Raw genomic sequence first — 13,845 nt, 5'->3', positions numbered from 1 at the left:
TTACTTTGCCCGTAAATGTCTGGACATCACATGCATGTAATGCCCACAGAGGCCAGAAGATGGGGATCTCCTGGAACTGGAGTTATACCTGGTTGTTAGCAGCCATGTAGGTGCTGAGAATCAAACCCAGGTCCTCAGGAAGAGCTGCCAGTGCTCTTAACCACTGAACCATCTTTCCAGTTCCTCTTTTCTATTTTTAACACAAATGGTTACATACTATATATAAATTCTGAACTTGAAAATAATCCATATTACCACATTATTTACAATAGCCAAGAGCTGGAATCAACCTTTATCTTAGTTTGCTTTCCATTCCTGTCACAAATAACATGATCCAAAGAAACTTGGGAAAGGAAAAGGTTTACTTCATCTTACACTTCCTTATCACCGTCCATTATTGAGAGACTCAGTAATCCAAGGAATAACCGGGGGCAGGAATTCAAGCCGATGCCATGGAAAAGGGATGCTTACTGGCTTGTTTTGTTGTTGTTTTGTTTTTGAGACAGGGTTTCTCTGTGTAGCCTTGGCTGTCCTGGAACTCACTCTGTAGACCAGGTCAGCCTTGAACTCACAGAGATCCACCAGCCTCTGAGTGCTTGGATTAAAGGTGTGTACCATTACTGCCAGGCTTACTGACTTGTTCTTAATGGCTTTTAGTCTGCTCTTTTGGTATAACCCAGGACCACCTGCCCAGAGGTGGTATAACCCACAGTGACTGGACCCTCCCACATCAACCAGCAATGAAGAAAATTCCATACCATCATGACCATGGGCCAATATGATGGAGATAACTGGTAAAATGTGTTATGCAGTATAATATTATTTGGCTTTAGCAAAAGAGAAAAAAATATATCTGTTGTATGTGACAACAGGAAGAACCATGAGGACACTGGCTAAGTGAAATGATCCACTGGAGTGATAACACCAACAGTGGTACTGCCTCTCAAGCTGGGCAAGGAACAGCTAGCTGCACTGCTGTGGCTGAGGGGCATTGGAAAAGCAGTGGACTGAGGCCCGAGCAAAGAGCAGAGACTGCTATGGTCAGGGTACGGGGGAAGCAAGCTGAAAAAGCAGAAATCCTGGTCAGAGAGGGAGAAGGGTACTCTGGATCACAAAGTGGCATGGACAGGAACAGAAAGAGAGGGACCCAGAGGCCCTGTGGTTGGAGGACCTTTTAATTGTTAAAATAATTATGTGTTAAGTCAGGGGAAACACTGAACATGACAGAGAGACAAATGCTACATGACTCCATTTGGGTAGATAACTAGAGCAATGGAATCCATAAGACGAGTAGGAGAAGGCTGTTTGACGGATGTAAGCACAGGGACGTGGGGGTTGTTTGGTGAGTGTGGCTTCAGTTGCTTTGGGTGGAGGAGATCAGGAGAGGTGTCATATAAGGAGTCTGTGCCTGACAACATTGTACTGTAGAGTTTGAAACTTTTTCAGGGAAGGGATGAATTTTATGTTGTTGGAATTTCATTTTTCGAAAATAAAATAATAGTTTAAAGAGTATTCTGCATTAGCAATTCCTTTGAACAACGTTATAGTATTTCACTGCATAAATGCTCCATAATTCATTCATTCCTTGACTGAATAATTTTTGTCTCAAATCTAAAAATGAAAACAAATCCGGTGGACTTGGTGCTGCATACCTGTGCTCTCAGTCCTTGACAGGTGGAGGCAGGAGGCGCAGTATTAAAGCTACATAGCAAGTCAGAGGACAGCTTGCGCTACCCAAGACTCTGTCTCAACAATAAATTAAAAATAAATAAATAAATAAATAAATAAAATCTTTAAAAAGTACATGTGGTTTTATTTCCTTTATGTGTACATGTGGGGTATATGTGCATGTATACCGCATGTATGGAGTTGCTCATGAAGCACAGAACGTGTCTGATCTCCTGGCTGCTGTGAACTTCCTGACTTAGGTGTTGTGAACCAAACTCTGGTCCTCTGGAGGCGTGTTTTTGTAGTTCTAAGTCAACTCTGCAGGCCCCCAGAATTACTTCTGCTTGCTGGATTGCATTTCTTTAGCAACTGCACACTCCTGAGCCAATTTGTTTCTCATCTCTAAGCCTTCAAAACTTAGCTTTACTTTATTTTTTAAGATTGCATGTCTGTGTGTGTCTCTGTGAGTGTACGTGCACACATGACTTCAGATATCCACAGAGGTTAGAAGAGGGCGTCAAGTCTCCCAGAGCGGGAGTCACAGGTGGTTGGGAGCTGCCTGACGTGTGTTCTTAACTGCCTCTCCCTGAGCAGAGGTCAGTGGAACACTAAGATCAAGGCAACATCTTTCCTCTGAAGCCAAGGACACTTTCTATCGCCTTCACGAGGGGATGTGACCCACAAGTGGGCTTCTGTACGGACGGTGTTCAAACATAATACAGTGATAAGACCATTCAATTTACAAGTATGAAGAACTTTTTTGCTAGGCTAGTTTCCCTAGAACTCCAGAGCTTGTCCATCCATCAGGCTTCTCCGTGGAATTCCCCCTTCTCCAGGAACTAGGCAGCTAACATGAGATGCAGCAAGGAACACCCACGGTGTGGCTTTTCCACTAGGGTCAAATTTTAGGTAAGTACTTACCCTCGATGTCTTCTGTTTCAAATATTCTCAATGTGTAAATGGAGGTGTGGGTGTGGGCTTTTTAAGGGAAGCATTTTGTGGAAGGGAACTTATTTTCTGTTCCTGCGTAGTTTCCAGGGCACCAATCACACAAAACATCACACGTCCAGTATCTGTACACACTAATTTCACAATTGGCTGGCCCTGGAGAGGATCAGCCTCCACCTTCAGAGGCGCACGTGCCTAACTAGCAGGAAAGTTTTCTTCCACTTGGGAAGATCTAAGGAGCCCAAGAATCTCTCCTGAGTACCTTCGTGTTGGATGCTCCAACCATGCCCCTTTCCCCAGGATTGGCCATTTCCAAACAGATGCTCAACTGTTGCACGTACAGGGCTGACCTCCGGTAAATGGTTGCACGGTAGGTAAATGAGTGATGTAAAAATCAAAACCTGCCTCCCTCTAAACAACTCTCCCAAGGCAAATACTGTTTAAAGCAGCTCAGCTCCTTCCCACCCAGCTGACCCACTGGAAATACTTTCCAATTTACCACTTTCCTGTCCTCAGTCCTTCCCTGATACTTAAAAAGCTTCCAGGACTCAGGCACTCTTCACAACCTGGCTTCCCCTCCAACCAAGACCCTGACCCAAGGCAGGTTCTTACTGTGGACTGGTTTCACCCAGACTTGCCCCCACCTGGCACCTTACAGCTCACTAGGGTTTTGATTTCTGTACAGCTCCGCCCTTCCACTCGCTCCCAGGCTGGGCTCCAACCTCAGACCTCCAGACTCTACCCTAGGCCTCCCTCAGCCTGAGACCCCGCCCACTCGCCCTCCCCCTGCAGCGTCGCCCCACCTTTTTGGCTCTGACTCCGCCCCTCATGCACACGCCCCCTCTCCCCCTTAGGCTTCAGCCTCTGCTAGCCAGGGGCCACCCCTGCTCACCCATCCTCACCTCGGAGAGCAGCGGGGCCAGGTGCTCCAGAGGCAAAGCGGGTAGGTCCCCGCAGAGCACCGCGCCGCGGAGGCTGTGACTTCCCGGAGGCTCGGGCCGGGTCCGCAAGAAAAAAAGCCCCTTGGCGCGAGCTGGGCCAGTCTCCGGTCCTGCGTCCAGACAGGGTCTCACCGCCAGGCCCCCGGGCCCGGGCTGCACCACCAGCAGCGGCCGTGGCTCCGTGGTAGCACTGTGATCCAGGAAGGCCTGCAGCAGCTGCCCCACCTCGGCTGTGCCCGCGCAGCGCTCCCAGGCGCCCGCGGCCGGACGCAGGCTCCGAGCCACGAAAGACCCCAGGAGCCGCAGCCTCGGGTCCTGGGACTCCTCGTTCTCATTCTCCTCCAGCGCGGATGGTTCCTCTGCTCCCGGCATCGCGAGTTGCTTGCTCCAGCGTCTGTTTCCCTAGCGACGAGGATGCCAGGCCCTCCCGTCTGTGCTCTCCTTATATTGGGCACCGGACTCTAGCTCCGCCCTCTCTAAGTTAATAAGGTAGGCAGGGGCTGGGAAGGGGCGGGGTCGCGTCACTGTTGCTGGGAAACTGGTGGAGGCTCCCACTTCCAGGCTGGTCCTACCCTAAATATATATTTATATTTAAAAAGTTAATCCCAATGCCAAATCATAACACCATAATGCAAGGAAGTTGAATGCAATATAAATTTCTTTTTCCAAGGTGACAACTTAAAGGCTTTAGGAGAGTGCTGCCCGATAGTTTGTTTGCTTGTTTGTTTTCAAATTATGGGCTTACGGAGACATGAAATCTGTTGGTGACACTCAGTTTTAAATAACAATTAAATCAGTGCACTGCACGTCGCTAGTAAACGCTTCGGATGTCTCCACTTCAAACGTTTAGGATGAATTATTGTAAAAATGTTCTCCAGTACCCCGCTCTGCCTCCACCTTCATCTGCCGAAAGGGCGACTGTGCCGGAGGATGAGATTCTGTGGCAGTGGCCCCAGGTCAACTCTTAAATGTACTGTTCGCGCTAGTAAATATGCAGCATGCTCTCCCCTCTGACCTGGGAAATTGTCGGTAACCACAGGCTGGACCCTTCTCCAGGATCGGAATCAACAGCTTGGGTCTTTGTATACACCTGTGAATGCCGGGGAAGGGTGGGTGCCAAGGAAATGGGCCCTCAGCATGAGGCTTGCGGGCACGCAAGAATCTGCTTTCTGCCCATCCGCTCTGATTGTATTACCTCCCAGGGACTGCGGAGTTTCTTGGTAAAGTGAATGCTTACAACAGGCTTCACAGGAATATTAACAGAGGGGCCCTCATCAAACGCGGCTTGGCTTAACAAGACTCCCTCAGGACAACACCAGTGCCTGGAAGCTAAAATGATTGATTTCTCAATAACTGGGACCCAGGGGTTCTGTGATGAAAATGTTTACATTAGAAAATGGATCTTTGTGTCGATAGCGAGTGTGTTTTATCATTGTTGCCTTAAACAACAAGCGGAGCAATTATGAAGAAAGGGGCAAAATTAGTTTGATAACTGATATTTTCAAAAAGACATTGGGGAAAATAGTAATGTCGGAGGCTTCTTACATATGTCACAGTTCCTTCCTTCCACACTGCTACCCTCTGTTGCTTTCTCTCTCCTTCTCGTCTTCTCTTCTTCCCATAAGAAGTCTTCATGGATGTTTTGGATGGCAGGTGTCTCCAACGTCTCAATCTGCTTATGTCTTGCCTACAGAGTGAACTCAGGACCATCCACTCCCTAGAAGCCCTTCAAATACAATGTGTGCCACACGCAGTCTGGCTTTGTCTCCCTTTTATGTCCTTGGCCCTCATGCCCCAACATAAAACTGGATGAACTGACGTGATGGGACATGAAAATGTGTTAACAGGTAGGAGAGCTTGCTTTCCAAGGATGAGGACCCAAGTTCAATATCCCTAGGACCTATGGTAAAAGCTGTGCAGAGCTGTAACCCCAAAACTGGAGGTCACCGACAGGTGGATCTGAAGAGCTCACTAGCTAGAGAGCCTAGCATTGAACTTCTGGTCCATTGAGAGAAATAGCACAGAAAGCCATAGAGAAAGATGCCTCACACCATGCTCTGACTGCTATGGGGCGCACCTGCACATATGACCATGCGTATGCACACATGTACATGCACACACAGAGAATGATAAGTCCCTAAAGAGGTATGCCAGAAGGTAAAGTCTCCCAAATGCTGACATCAGTTCTCCTGTTTCTCTGTAACACACCTTCTGTTCATTCTGGGAGTCATTAAAAAAAAAAAAATTCTCAGTAGGTTTTAATTTTCAAATGATACTTTTATATAATGAAAAGTTATATTAAGAAATTACCCATAAATCTATCAGTTTTAAAATACCAATGAGTACTTATCCAATCATTTTTTCAGTGGGTGAGGATTTGGGAACAGCTTGTCTCAATGATTGTGGATTACGATCTTTAGTGGTGATGGCCCCATTGATCATCTGAAGGCTTGAGCACGCTTGGCGTGTCACCTGCAAGATGGCACACTCTCCAAACTGCCAGGACAGGGCTGAATGCTGGCAGGAGGCACTTTTCCAAATTGATAGCCTCTTTGTCTTTAATTACTGTTTTGTGTGCGTGTGTGTGTATGTGTGTGTGTGTGTATGTGTTTATTCCTAGGTACACAATTTCCACCTGCTCAGTCTGTGCATTACCTGCCTGTATCTATTTTTAGGGCTGACCACTTGGTATTGGATAACCTATCAGTATGCTCTTCCCTGGGGAAGAAAGTTTCTCCTGCTCTCAGCACTTCTTATTTGCCTGTCGTCCTTTGTGTATGGTTGAGGCCTTGTGAGAGTTCCATGTGAGCATGTCTATTGGTGGTGTCCTTGTTCAGGCATGGGTTTCATCTTTAGCATTCTTTTTCAACTTCACACAACGTTACTTTCTTGCATATAGCTACATAATACAATAAAAATAAATAAAAAAAACCCAAGCACAGTTGTTCATGCCTGTAATCCCAGCACATGGGAGACTAAGGTAAAGTAATCACAGGCAAGGCCAGGACTAACCTGGGCTACATAGTAAGAGCCTGTCTCAAATAAATACAAATAAATAAGTACACCAAGTATGGGGTGTGTGCTTATAACCTCAACACTTAGAGAGGCCAGAGAATTAATAACACAGTATTATCCTTGGCTACATAGAGAGTTTCAACCACAACGTGCTACATGAGACTCTATCTCAAAAGACTGGAAACTTCATTCCACTTAATGGAAATGCTCATAGTTGGTATTCATAAAACTATCATCACATGTCTTAGAAATTAAACCTCTTAATCAAGTGTGTTACTGATGGTCTCTTTGTTATCCAATCCAGCAGGCTCTGCTCATCTTGCCTCTTAGTGTCCTACTCAATTGACTGTTCAACCCAGCTGTTTCTTTTTTTTTTTTTTCCAATTTTATTTTGGTGTTTAGCCTGCATTCATGTCTGTGTGAGGGTGTCAGATCTTGGAGTTACAGACAGTTGTGAGCTGCCACATGGGTGCTAAGAATTGAACCCAGGTCCTCTGGAAGAGCAGTCAGTGCTCTTAACCACTGAGCCATCTCTCCAGTTGCTGTGAAGAGACAGCATGATTTATGGGTAGGGAAGCATTTTATCCTTTGGCTTTATGACAAGTACTTTTCTTTTTTCTCCTTCCTGTATAACCACTTCCTCTCCATCTCCCTGTCCCTGTAACATTAGTATTGCTGTCATGTGTCTCACTTCCTCTGTCTTCTCAACTTCCACCCGCTCCTTGCATGAACTTGTTCATCCAAAGCAACTGTTCTTCCCTTTATGCAAATGGCACACACCACACACACTCTCTCTCTCTCTCTCTCTCTCTCTCTCTCTCTCACACACACACACACACACACACACAGAGAGAGAGAGAGAGAGAGAGAGAGAGAGAGAGAGAGATGAACATACCCTTATGTCCAGACCAGGTTTGGGTAAGGTATTGTCTTTTGGAGTAATATGTCTTATCCTCTCAAACTGAGGCAGGGTAGAAAGGGAAAATTAACTGACCATAGGAAGAGAAAAGGAGCTGTTTATATCAGAGATAGGTTTAAGTCTCTCACAAAAAGTATCCAAACCATCAGCAAAGGACTATGAACTCTTTTCTGAGAAAATGTCACAAAAACATACTAAACCATGTTTATGGTCAAAATATGTTTCAATCCTTTTAATTTTTAACCTATTTTTATTGTATCAGCCTATACAACTGTGCTATGAGTTTCATAAGCTGCCTCATTTATTAACGTTGCTTAGATGAAAATGAGTGTGGTGGTTTGAGTGAGAATGGCCCCCACAGGCTCTTGAGTTTGAGTGCTTGGTCCTCAGTTGGTGGGACTGTTTGGGAAGGATTAGGAGGTGTGGCCTTGTTGGAGTGGGGGTGGCCCTGTTGGAGTAGGTGTGGCTTGTTGGAGGACTTGTGAAACTGGGGATAGGCTTTGAAGTTTCAAAGCCCATGCCAGGCCCAGTTTCTTTCTCTGCCTGCCTGCCTGCCTGCCTGCCTGTGGAGAGTTACCTTAGTCATGGTGTCTCTTCACAGCAATAGAACAGTAACTAAGACAGAAGTTGGTACTAGGGATGAGTCCTGCCCAGGCTGTTTGGAGGAATACAGAAGACTTTGGGACTATGAGTAAGGGAGCAATTGAATATTGTAAACAGGGCTCAATAGGCCATCCTTGTAGGAGCATAGAAGACAGCAGTGTTGAAAGAGCAATGTGGATTGTGGAGGTCTAACTCATGAAGTTCAGAGGGGAAGAATATTAGCAAATGGTCTAGAGACCGTTCTTACAATATTTTGGCAAAGAATGTGGATTTGAAAAAGAATATGCCCTGGTCCTAAAAATCTGCCTGAAGCTACATTGAAGAGTCTGGGTTTGAAGTCATTCAAAGAGGAGGTTTCAAGACAACTTAGTACTACTGTGCCACATGGTCACTAGTAGGCAGACTTACTTATCTTGTGCATGCATCATGCAGGTAACCACAACTGCAATGAACCCTTGAATTCATTGGTCATATAATGCTCCAATGTCAACACTCCTCTCCAACTTCTGGTTTTTATATTCATTCTTTCTTCTTCTTCTTCTTCTTCTTCTTCTTCTTCTTCTTCTTCTTCTTCTTCTTCTTCTTCTTCTTCTTCTTCTTCTTCTTCTCCTTCTTCTCCTTCTTCTTCTTCTTCTCCTCCTCCTTCTTCTTCTTCTTCCTCTTCCTCCTCCTCCTCCTCCTCCTCCTCCTCCTCCTCCTCCTCCTCCTCCTCTTCCTCCTCCTTCTTCTCTTCCTCCTCCTCTTGTGTCTTGGGAAAGAGGCAATGTAGATGTGCTGTTTAGGGCTGAGAAGCCAACAGTCACTTATTCTCAGCATTTTGACCAATATGGAGTCTGTGCTTTAAGCTACTGCAGACAGAAGCTTCTCTGACCAATGCTGAGATCAACACTAAGCTAAGTATAAGCAGACATTTGGAAGGTAACTTGACATCATGTCTCTTTTGGAAAACACAAGGACTAGTTTCTCCACAAGGGCCTCTAACTTCACAGCCATGGACTTTTGACTAGATGTTTAGTACCAGGAGTAAATTCCCTCCAGTGGAGCAGGCCTCAGATCCAATCTAAAAGTGGTTGGTTATTCCCATAACAATCATTCTACTACTGTACCAGTGGGCACATCATTCCTGGTAGGTTGATATTGTAGTGCACAGGGTTCACTGATGAGTAAGACCATTGACAGCTTTTCTCCCCAGCATCCTGGAGCATTATGACAGCAAGTTGGCAGGGAGGAAGCTTGGCCCCAATGTCGTTTCTCTACGGCAAACAACCGTAGCATGTGTTGTATTCATCTAGTGATGAAGAATGACAGTACTCTGTCTTGCTTTAGGGGTCTCTGGGACTCCCCTAACCAGTACCTCAGGGAAGTATTACATACCTGGAACTGAAATTTTATTTACAAACATATGACATCTGGGAACAGTATTATACAACCATACAGTATACCCCATTCAAACTTTTTAAAAATCATATTTTTAAATCAGCTTTATAATACTCCATTTTTGTACATCTTTTCCACATATCTTTAGTTTCAGTTAATCCTCTCTCTTAACCCAAGTATGCCCCCATTGTCCACCCTTGTCCCTGCTTAAACCTTTCCAACCCCAACTCTACTTTCACATCATTAATGTTCTACTATGCTTTCCCCAGTAAGGTCTGTTTATTTTTATCCCTTCCTCTAGTGACCCATGTCTAGCTTCATAGCTTCTACCCGCACAACAAAATAAACATGCAAACCTAATGTGTAAAGTTAGGGTCCACATATGAGCTAACATGCAGTATGTTTCTTTCTGGGTGAACTAACTTAGCATATTGTTCTCCAGCTCCATTCATTTTCCTGAAAACTTCACTTCACTTTTACTGTAGCAAAATTAAATTTCATCGCGGGTATGCACCTCATAGTCCTGCTTCCCTTTCTTTACTGTGGAGCAGAAGTGAACAGAGAAAGAGAAATGCAAGTATCTCCGTAGAAGGATACAGAAAGAATTGGGCATGTGTCCAGAAATGATGTAGCTGAGTCACAGGGCCGTTCTTTGCCATTTGAGAAACATGTACAACACAGTGGCTGCACTCTTTCACAGTTCAGCAACAAGCACACACTGTCCTTTTTCCACATCTTCACCAGCATTTATATTTCTGATGATGGCCATTATGCCTGGGGCGAGGTAGAATCCAAAAATAATTTTAACTTGCATTTCTCTCATAGCTAATGATGCTGAATAGTTTTAAAATGCTTATTATTATTTATTTTTAATTTGTTATAAATTGTTTATTATTATTTATATGTTAATGTTAGTTATTTACATTCTTTTGCAAACTCTGGCCATTTCTATAGCCTATTTTGGCTTAGGTTATTTTATTGACATTTATTATTTTTGGATGTCTTTGCATATTCTAGATATTAATCCCCTGTCAGATATATAACTAGTGAAGATTTTCTTCCGCTCTGTAGGCTGCTTTTTCAGTTGATTGATGGTTTCTTTTGCTCTAAAGACACTCTGTAATTTGTTATACAGACACTGTAATTTCCTGAGGTTTCGTTCCATCAATTGTTGGTCTGATTCCTGAGCATACAGAGTTGTATCCAGAACAGCCTTACCTGTGCCTATATCTTGAAAGTATTTTCCCCTCTATCAATTTGTTATAGGTATTACACTAAAGTCTTCCATCTCCTTGGAATTGATTTTTGTGCAGAGTGGGAGATAAATATCTACTTTCATTTTCCTACATCCAGGTAACTCCATTTCCCCAGTATCATCTGCTGAAGTGGCTGTCTGTTCTCCAACATGTATTTTTTGATTCCTTGCAAACAATCATCTGGGTGTAGCTTTGTGAATTTATGTATGAAGCCTTTGTTCCATCCCATTGACTTACATGTCTGTCTTTGTGCCAGTACCATGCTGTTTTTATGATCATGGGTCTATAATATAACTTGAAAACTACGAGGTGATTGTTACTCCTCAGAAGTGCTTTGGTTATCCAAGGTTTTTTGTGCTTCCGTGTGAATTTTAAAGCTTTTTTTTTTTAATTTTTTTTTTTATTTCTGTAAAGAATGATGTTGGAATTTGGAGGGGAATTGCGCTGAATCTGTAGATTACTTTTGGTAGGACAACTGTTTTCACAAAATTACTTCTAATCTATGAACAATGGAGGCCTTGCTATCTCTGTTTTCTTCTCTAACATTTGAAAGTTTGCTTTCTAGAGACCTTTTACTTCCTTGGTGAAGCTCATTCCAAGGTGTTTAATTTAATTTTGAGCTATTAGGAATGGCATAATTCTCCCTGATTCTTCCCTTGTGCTCACTGTGGAAAGCTGGTATGTCCTCTAGAAGGGTTGTGTATTTAGTCAGTGCAGAGTGCCCTTCTTTGTCTCTCCTGACGAGTTTTGTTTTGAAGCCTATGTTTGTCAGATACTAGAATAGAAACAAATGTTTTCTGCTTAGTTCTCTATGCCTGAAACACTTTTTCCATACTTTTGCTGCAAGGTAATTGATATTTGTCTTTGATGGTAAGGTGTGTTTCTTGGAAGCAGCAAATCAATGGATCCAACTTCTTTTTATTTGTATATTTCTTTTCATTTAGGTTTAAGTCTCCTTAGCGTTCTCTCTCTCTCTCTCTCTCTCTCTCTCTCTCTCTCTCTCTCTCGTGTGTGTGTGTGTATGTGTGTGCGGTGCCACTTCAGTAGACATCTTTTTGAAATTGTGTGTTGTTTCTGATCTGTTGGTTTCCATTGCCAAGGGGAAGAGCCTTAGAATGCCCATTGCTGTCTGATCATTGGTTTTCAGCATTGTATACTCATTGCTGGCTGATCATTGGTTTTCAGCCTTCCTAAATTGTTCTCTGGAGACATTCACTGGCTATCCTTCAGTGTTGTCTGCCATCTTGAGTTCCCCTACTTATTGTTTTTCTTTAATTTCTTTTTATTTTTAAATTTTTTATTATTAGTTACATTTTATTAACTCTGTATCCCAGCTGTATCCTGCTCCCTCATTCCCTCCCAATCCCACTCTCCTTCCCTCATCTCCTTCCTGCCCCTTTCCACCTCCACTGATAGGGGAGGACCTCCTCCCCTTTCATCTGACCCTATTTTATCAGGTATCTTCAGGACTGGCTGCAAAGTTCTCCTCTGTGACCTAGCAGAGCTCCTCCTCCCTTGGGGGGTGGGGAGGTCAAAGAGCCCACCATTGAGTTCATATCAGAAATAGTCCCTGTTCCCCTTACTAGGAAAACCCACTTGGTTACTGAGCTACCACGGGCTATATCTGAGCAGAGGTTCTAGGTTATATCCATGCATGGTCCTTGGTTGGAGAAACAGTCTCATATTTGTTTTTCTTAAAGAATTTTCTTTGGGGTTTCTATGTTAACCAATCACTATTTGCTGCAAAAAAAAAAAAAAAAAATCTCCTCCGATGCTGGTTAAACTATGTACTAATCTATGAGCATAACAATAAGTTATTAGGAGTCAGTTTAATACTGTGCCCATTTGGTTAAACACAGAGACCCACAACTGACCAGTAAGAATAGTAGCTGCAGAATACTCAGAAGTAAATGTGGCATCTATATCATATCCCATTCTCTAATAGTTAATGGAAGAAGAGTACCAGAAAGAATGTAAGAGCCATAGATAGTGGACAACTACAAGGAAACTGTTTTCTGGACATAACTAGGTACATGTGAACTCACGGTAGTTGTGACAACATGCACAAGACTTCTGCAAGCTCAGGCCAGACAAATTGCAGTATTGAGGGGGCTGTCATGGGAAAAAAAACCCATCTTACTCCCACGAGCTAAGGACCTATTGGTAGTTGATAGCTTTTGGAAGAGGGGCAGTTAGTTTTCTTTAAGAGTGCAGCTCCAGTGAGTTGACCTTCCTCTGGTGACAGGAATACATCCAAAAGTAAGAAGGGCAACAAAAACTAAACTTGATGAATTAGGTAGTGGGCAGGGGTAAGGTTGGATGGGTCGGGAAGAGGATAGATCTAGGAGGAGTTGAGAAAAAGGAGTGAATACAGTAAAAAAAAATGCATTGTATGAAATTCTCAAATAACTTAATAAAATGTTAAAAAATAGTTTTCTTTCAGAAATGAATCAGGTAGTTTTATGAAATCATTGTTTTGATTTATGGATGAGAGAAGGATGCCAAGATATTGACATTCAAGGGTAGAAGCATTATGATCCTAAGTAAGCAGGGTGTGCTGTTTTTAAATCCTTGTCTTTAAGAAAACACACGTTATCTCTGTAGGCAGTTGAGTTTTATCAGTTGTGTAGAAGTGCATTCGATCTCAGTCAGCAGTAAAGATAAATCAGACTCCATGGTGAGGGCTCTGTCCTCATGTCTCATGTCTCTTTAGTTTTTTTTTTTTTTTTTTTTTTTTTTTATCCTGCTTTATGGACAACTGTTTTGTTTATAAGTATGTCGTTTTTAGGGTGGTCTGGGTCAGGGCAGGGTAATTCCCAGTTCTAGGCTTCTTATTCAAAGAATCTAAATAGAAGCCCACACATTTGTAAAAATAACAAAGTAAGTTTAAGAAAAAAGCAAGAGGCAAAATACACTGAGAGGGACCACATGAGTAAGACACTCAAAGGCTCTGAGTCACAGCCTGGGGTCTAAAGGAAAGGAGAGTTGACCACTAAGCTGTGTGGTTTGGCTGGTTCTCTGTTTTGAGCTATAGTTTAGGTTTCTCCCCATGCTGCACTTGGCTTTAATCATATGCATGCCCAGTTATGCATAGGCATAAGATGGTAAATAGATTTTC

General features: G+C 43.3%; 1 protein-coding gene and 1 long non-coding RNA gene across 2 annotated transcripts in view; one reads left to right on the top strand and one right to left on the bottom strand.

Moving 5' to 3' along the window:
- Nucleotides 1-3,991, bottom strand: part of Dnah9 (dynein axonemal heavy chain 9) — a 311,392-nt gene extending 307,401 nt beyond the window's left edge. Inside the window, exon 1 of the mRNA XM_060363494.1 lies at nucleotides 3,519-3,991. Within this exon, the coding sequence (XP_060219477.1) occupies nucleotides 3,519-3,929 (411 nt within the window). The 5' untranslated portion in view covers nucleotides 3,930-3,991. The remainder of the gene's footprint in view (nucleotides 1-3,518) is intronic.
- Nucleotides 3,992-5,268: 1,277 nt separating this feature from the next.
- Nucleotides 5,269-13,845, top strand: part of LOC132646277 (uncharacterized) — a 184,593-nt gene continuing 176,016 nt past the window's right edge. Inside the window, exon 1 of the long non-coding RNA XR_009584395.1 lies at nucleotides 5,269-5,404. This is a non-coding gene — a long non-coding RNA (uncharacterized LOC132646277). The remainder of the gene's footprint in view (nucleotides 5,405-13,845) is intronic.

The sequence above is a fragment of the Meriones unguiculatus genome, chromosome 11 (genome assembly GCF_030254825.1).
Source record: "Meriones unguiculatus strain TT.TT164.6M chromosome 11, Bangor_MerUng_6.1, whole genome shotgun sequence".
Classification (NCBI taxonomy): domain Eukaryota; kingdom Metazoa; phylum Chordata; class Mammalia; order Rodentia; family Muridae; genus Meriones; species Meriones unguiculatus.
The sequence above is the reverse complement of the archived record's forward strand: the minus strand, read 5'-3'. Positions and strand labels throughout refer to the sequence as shown.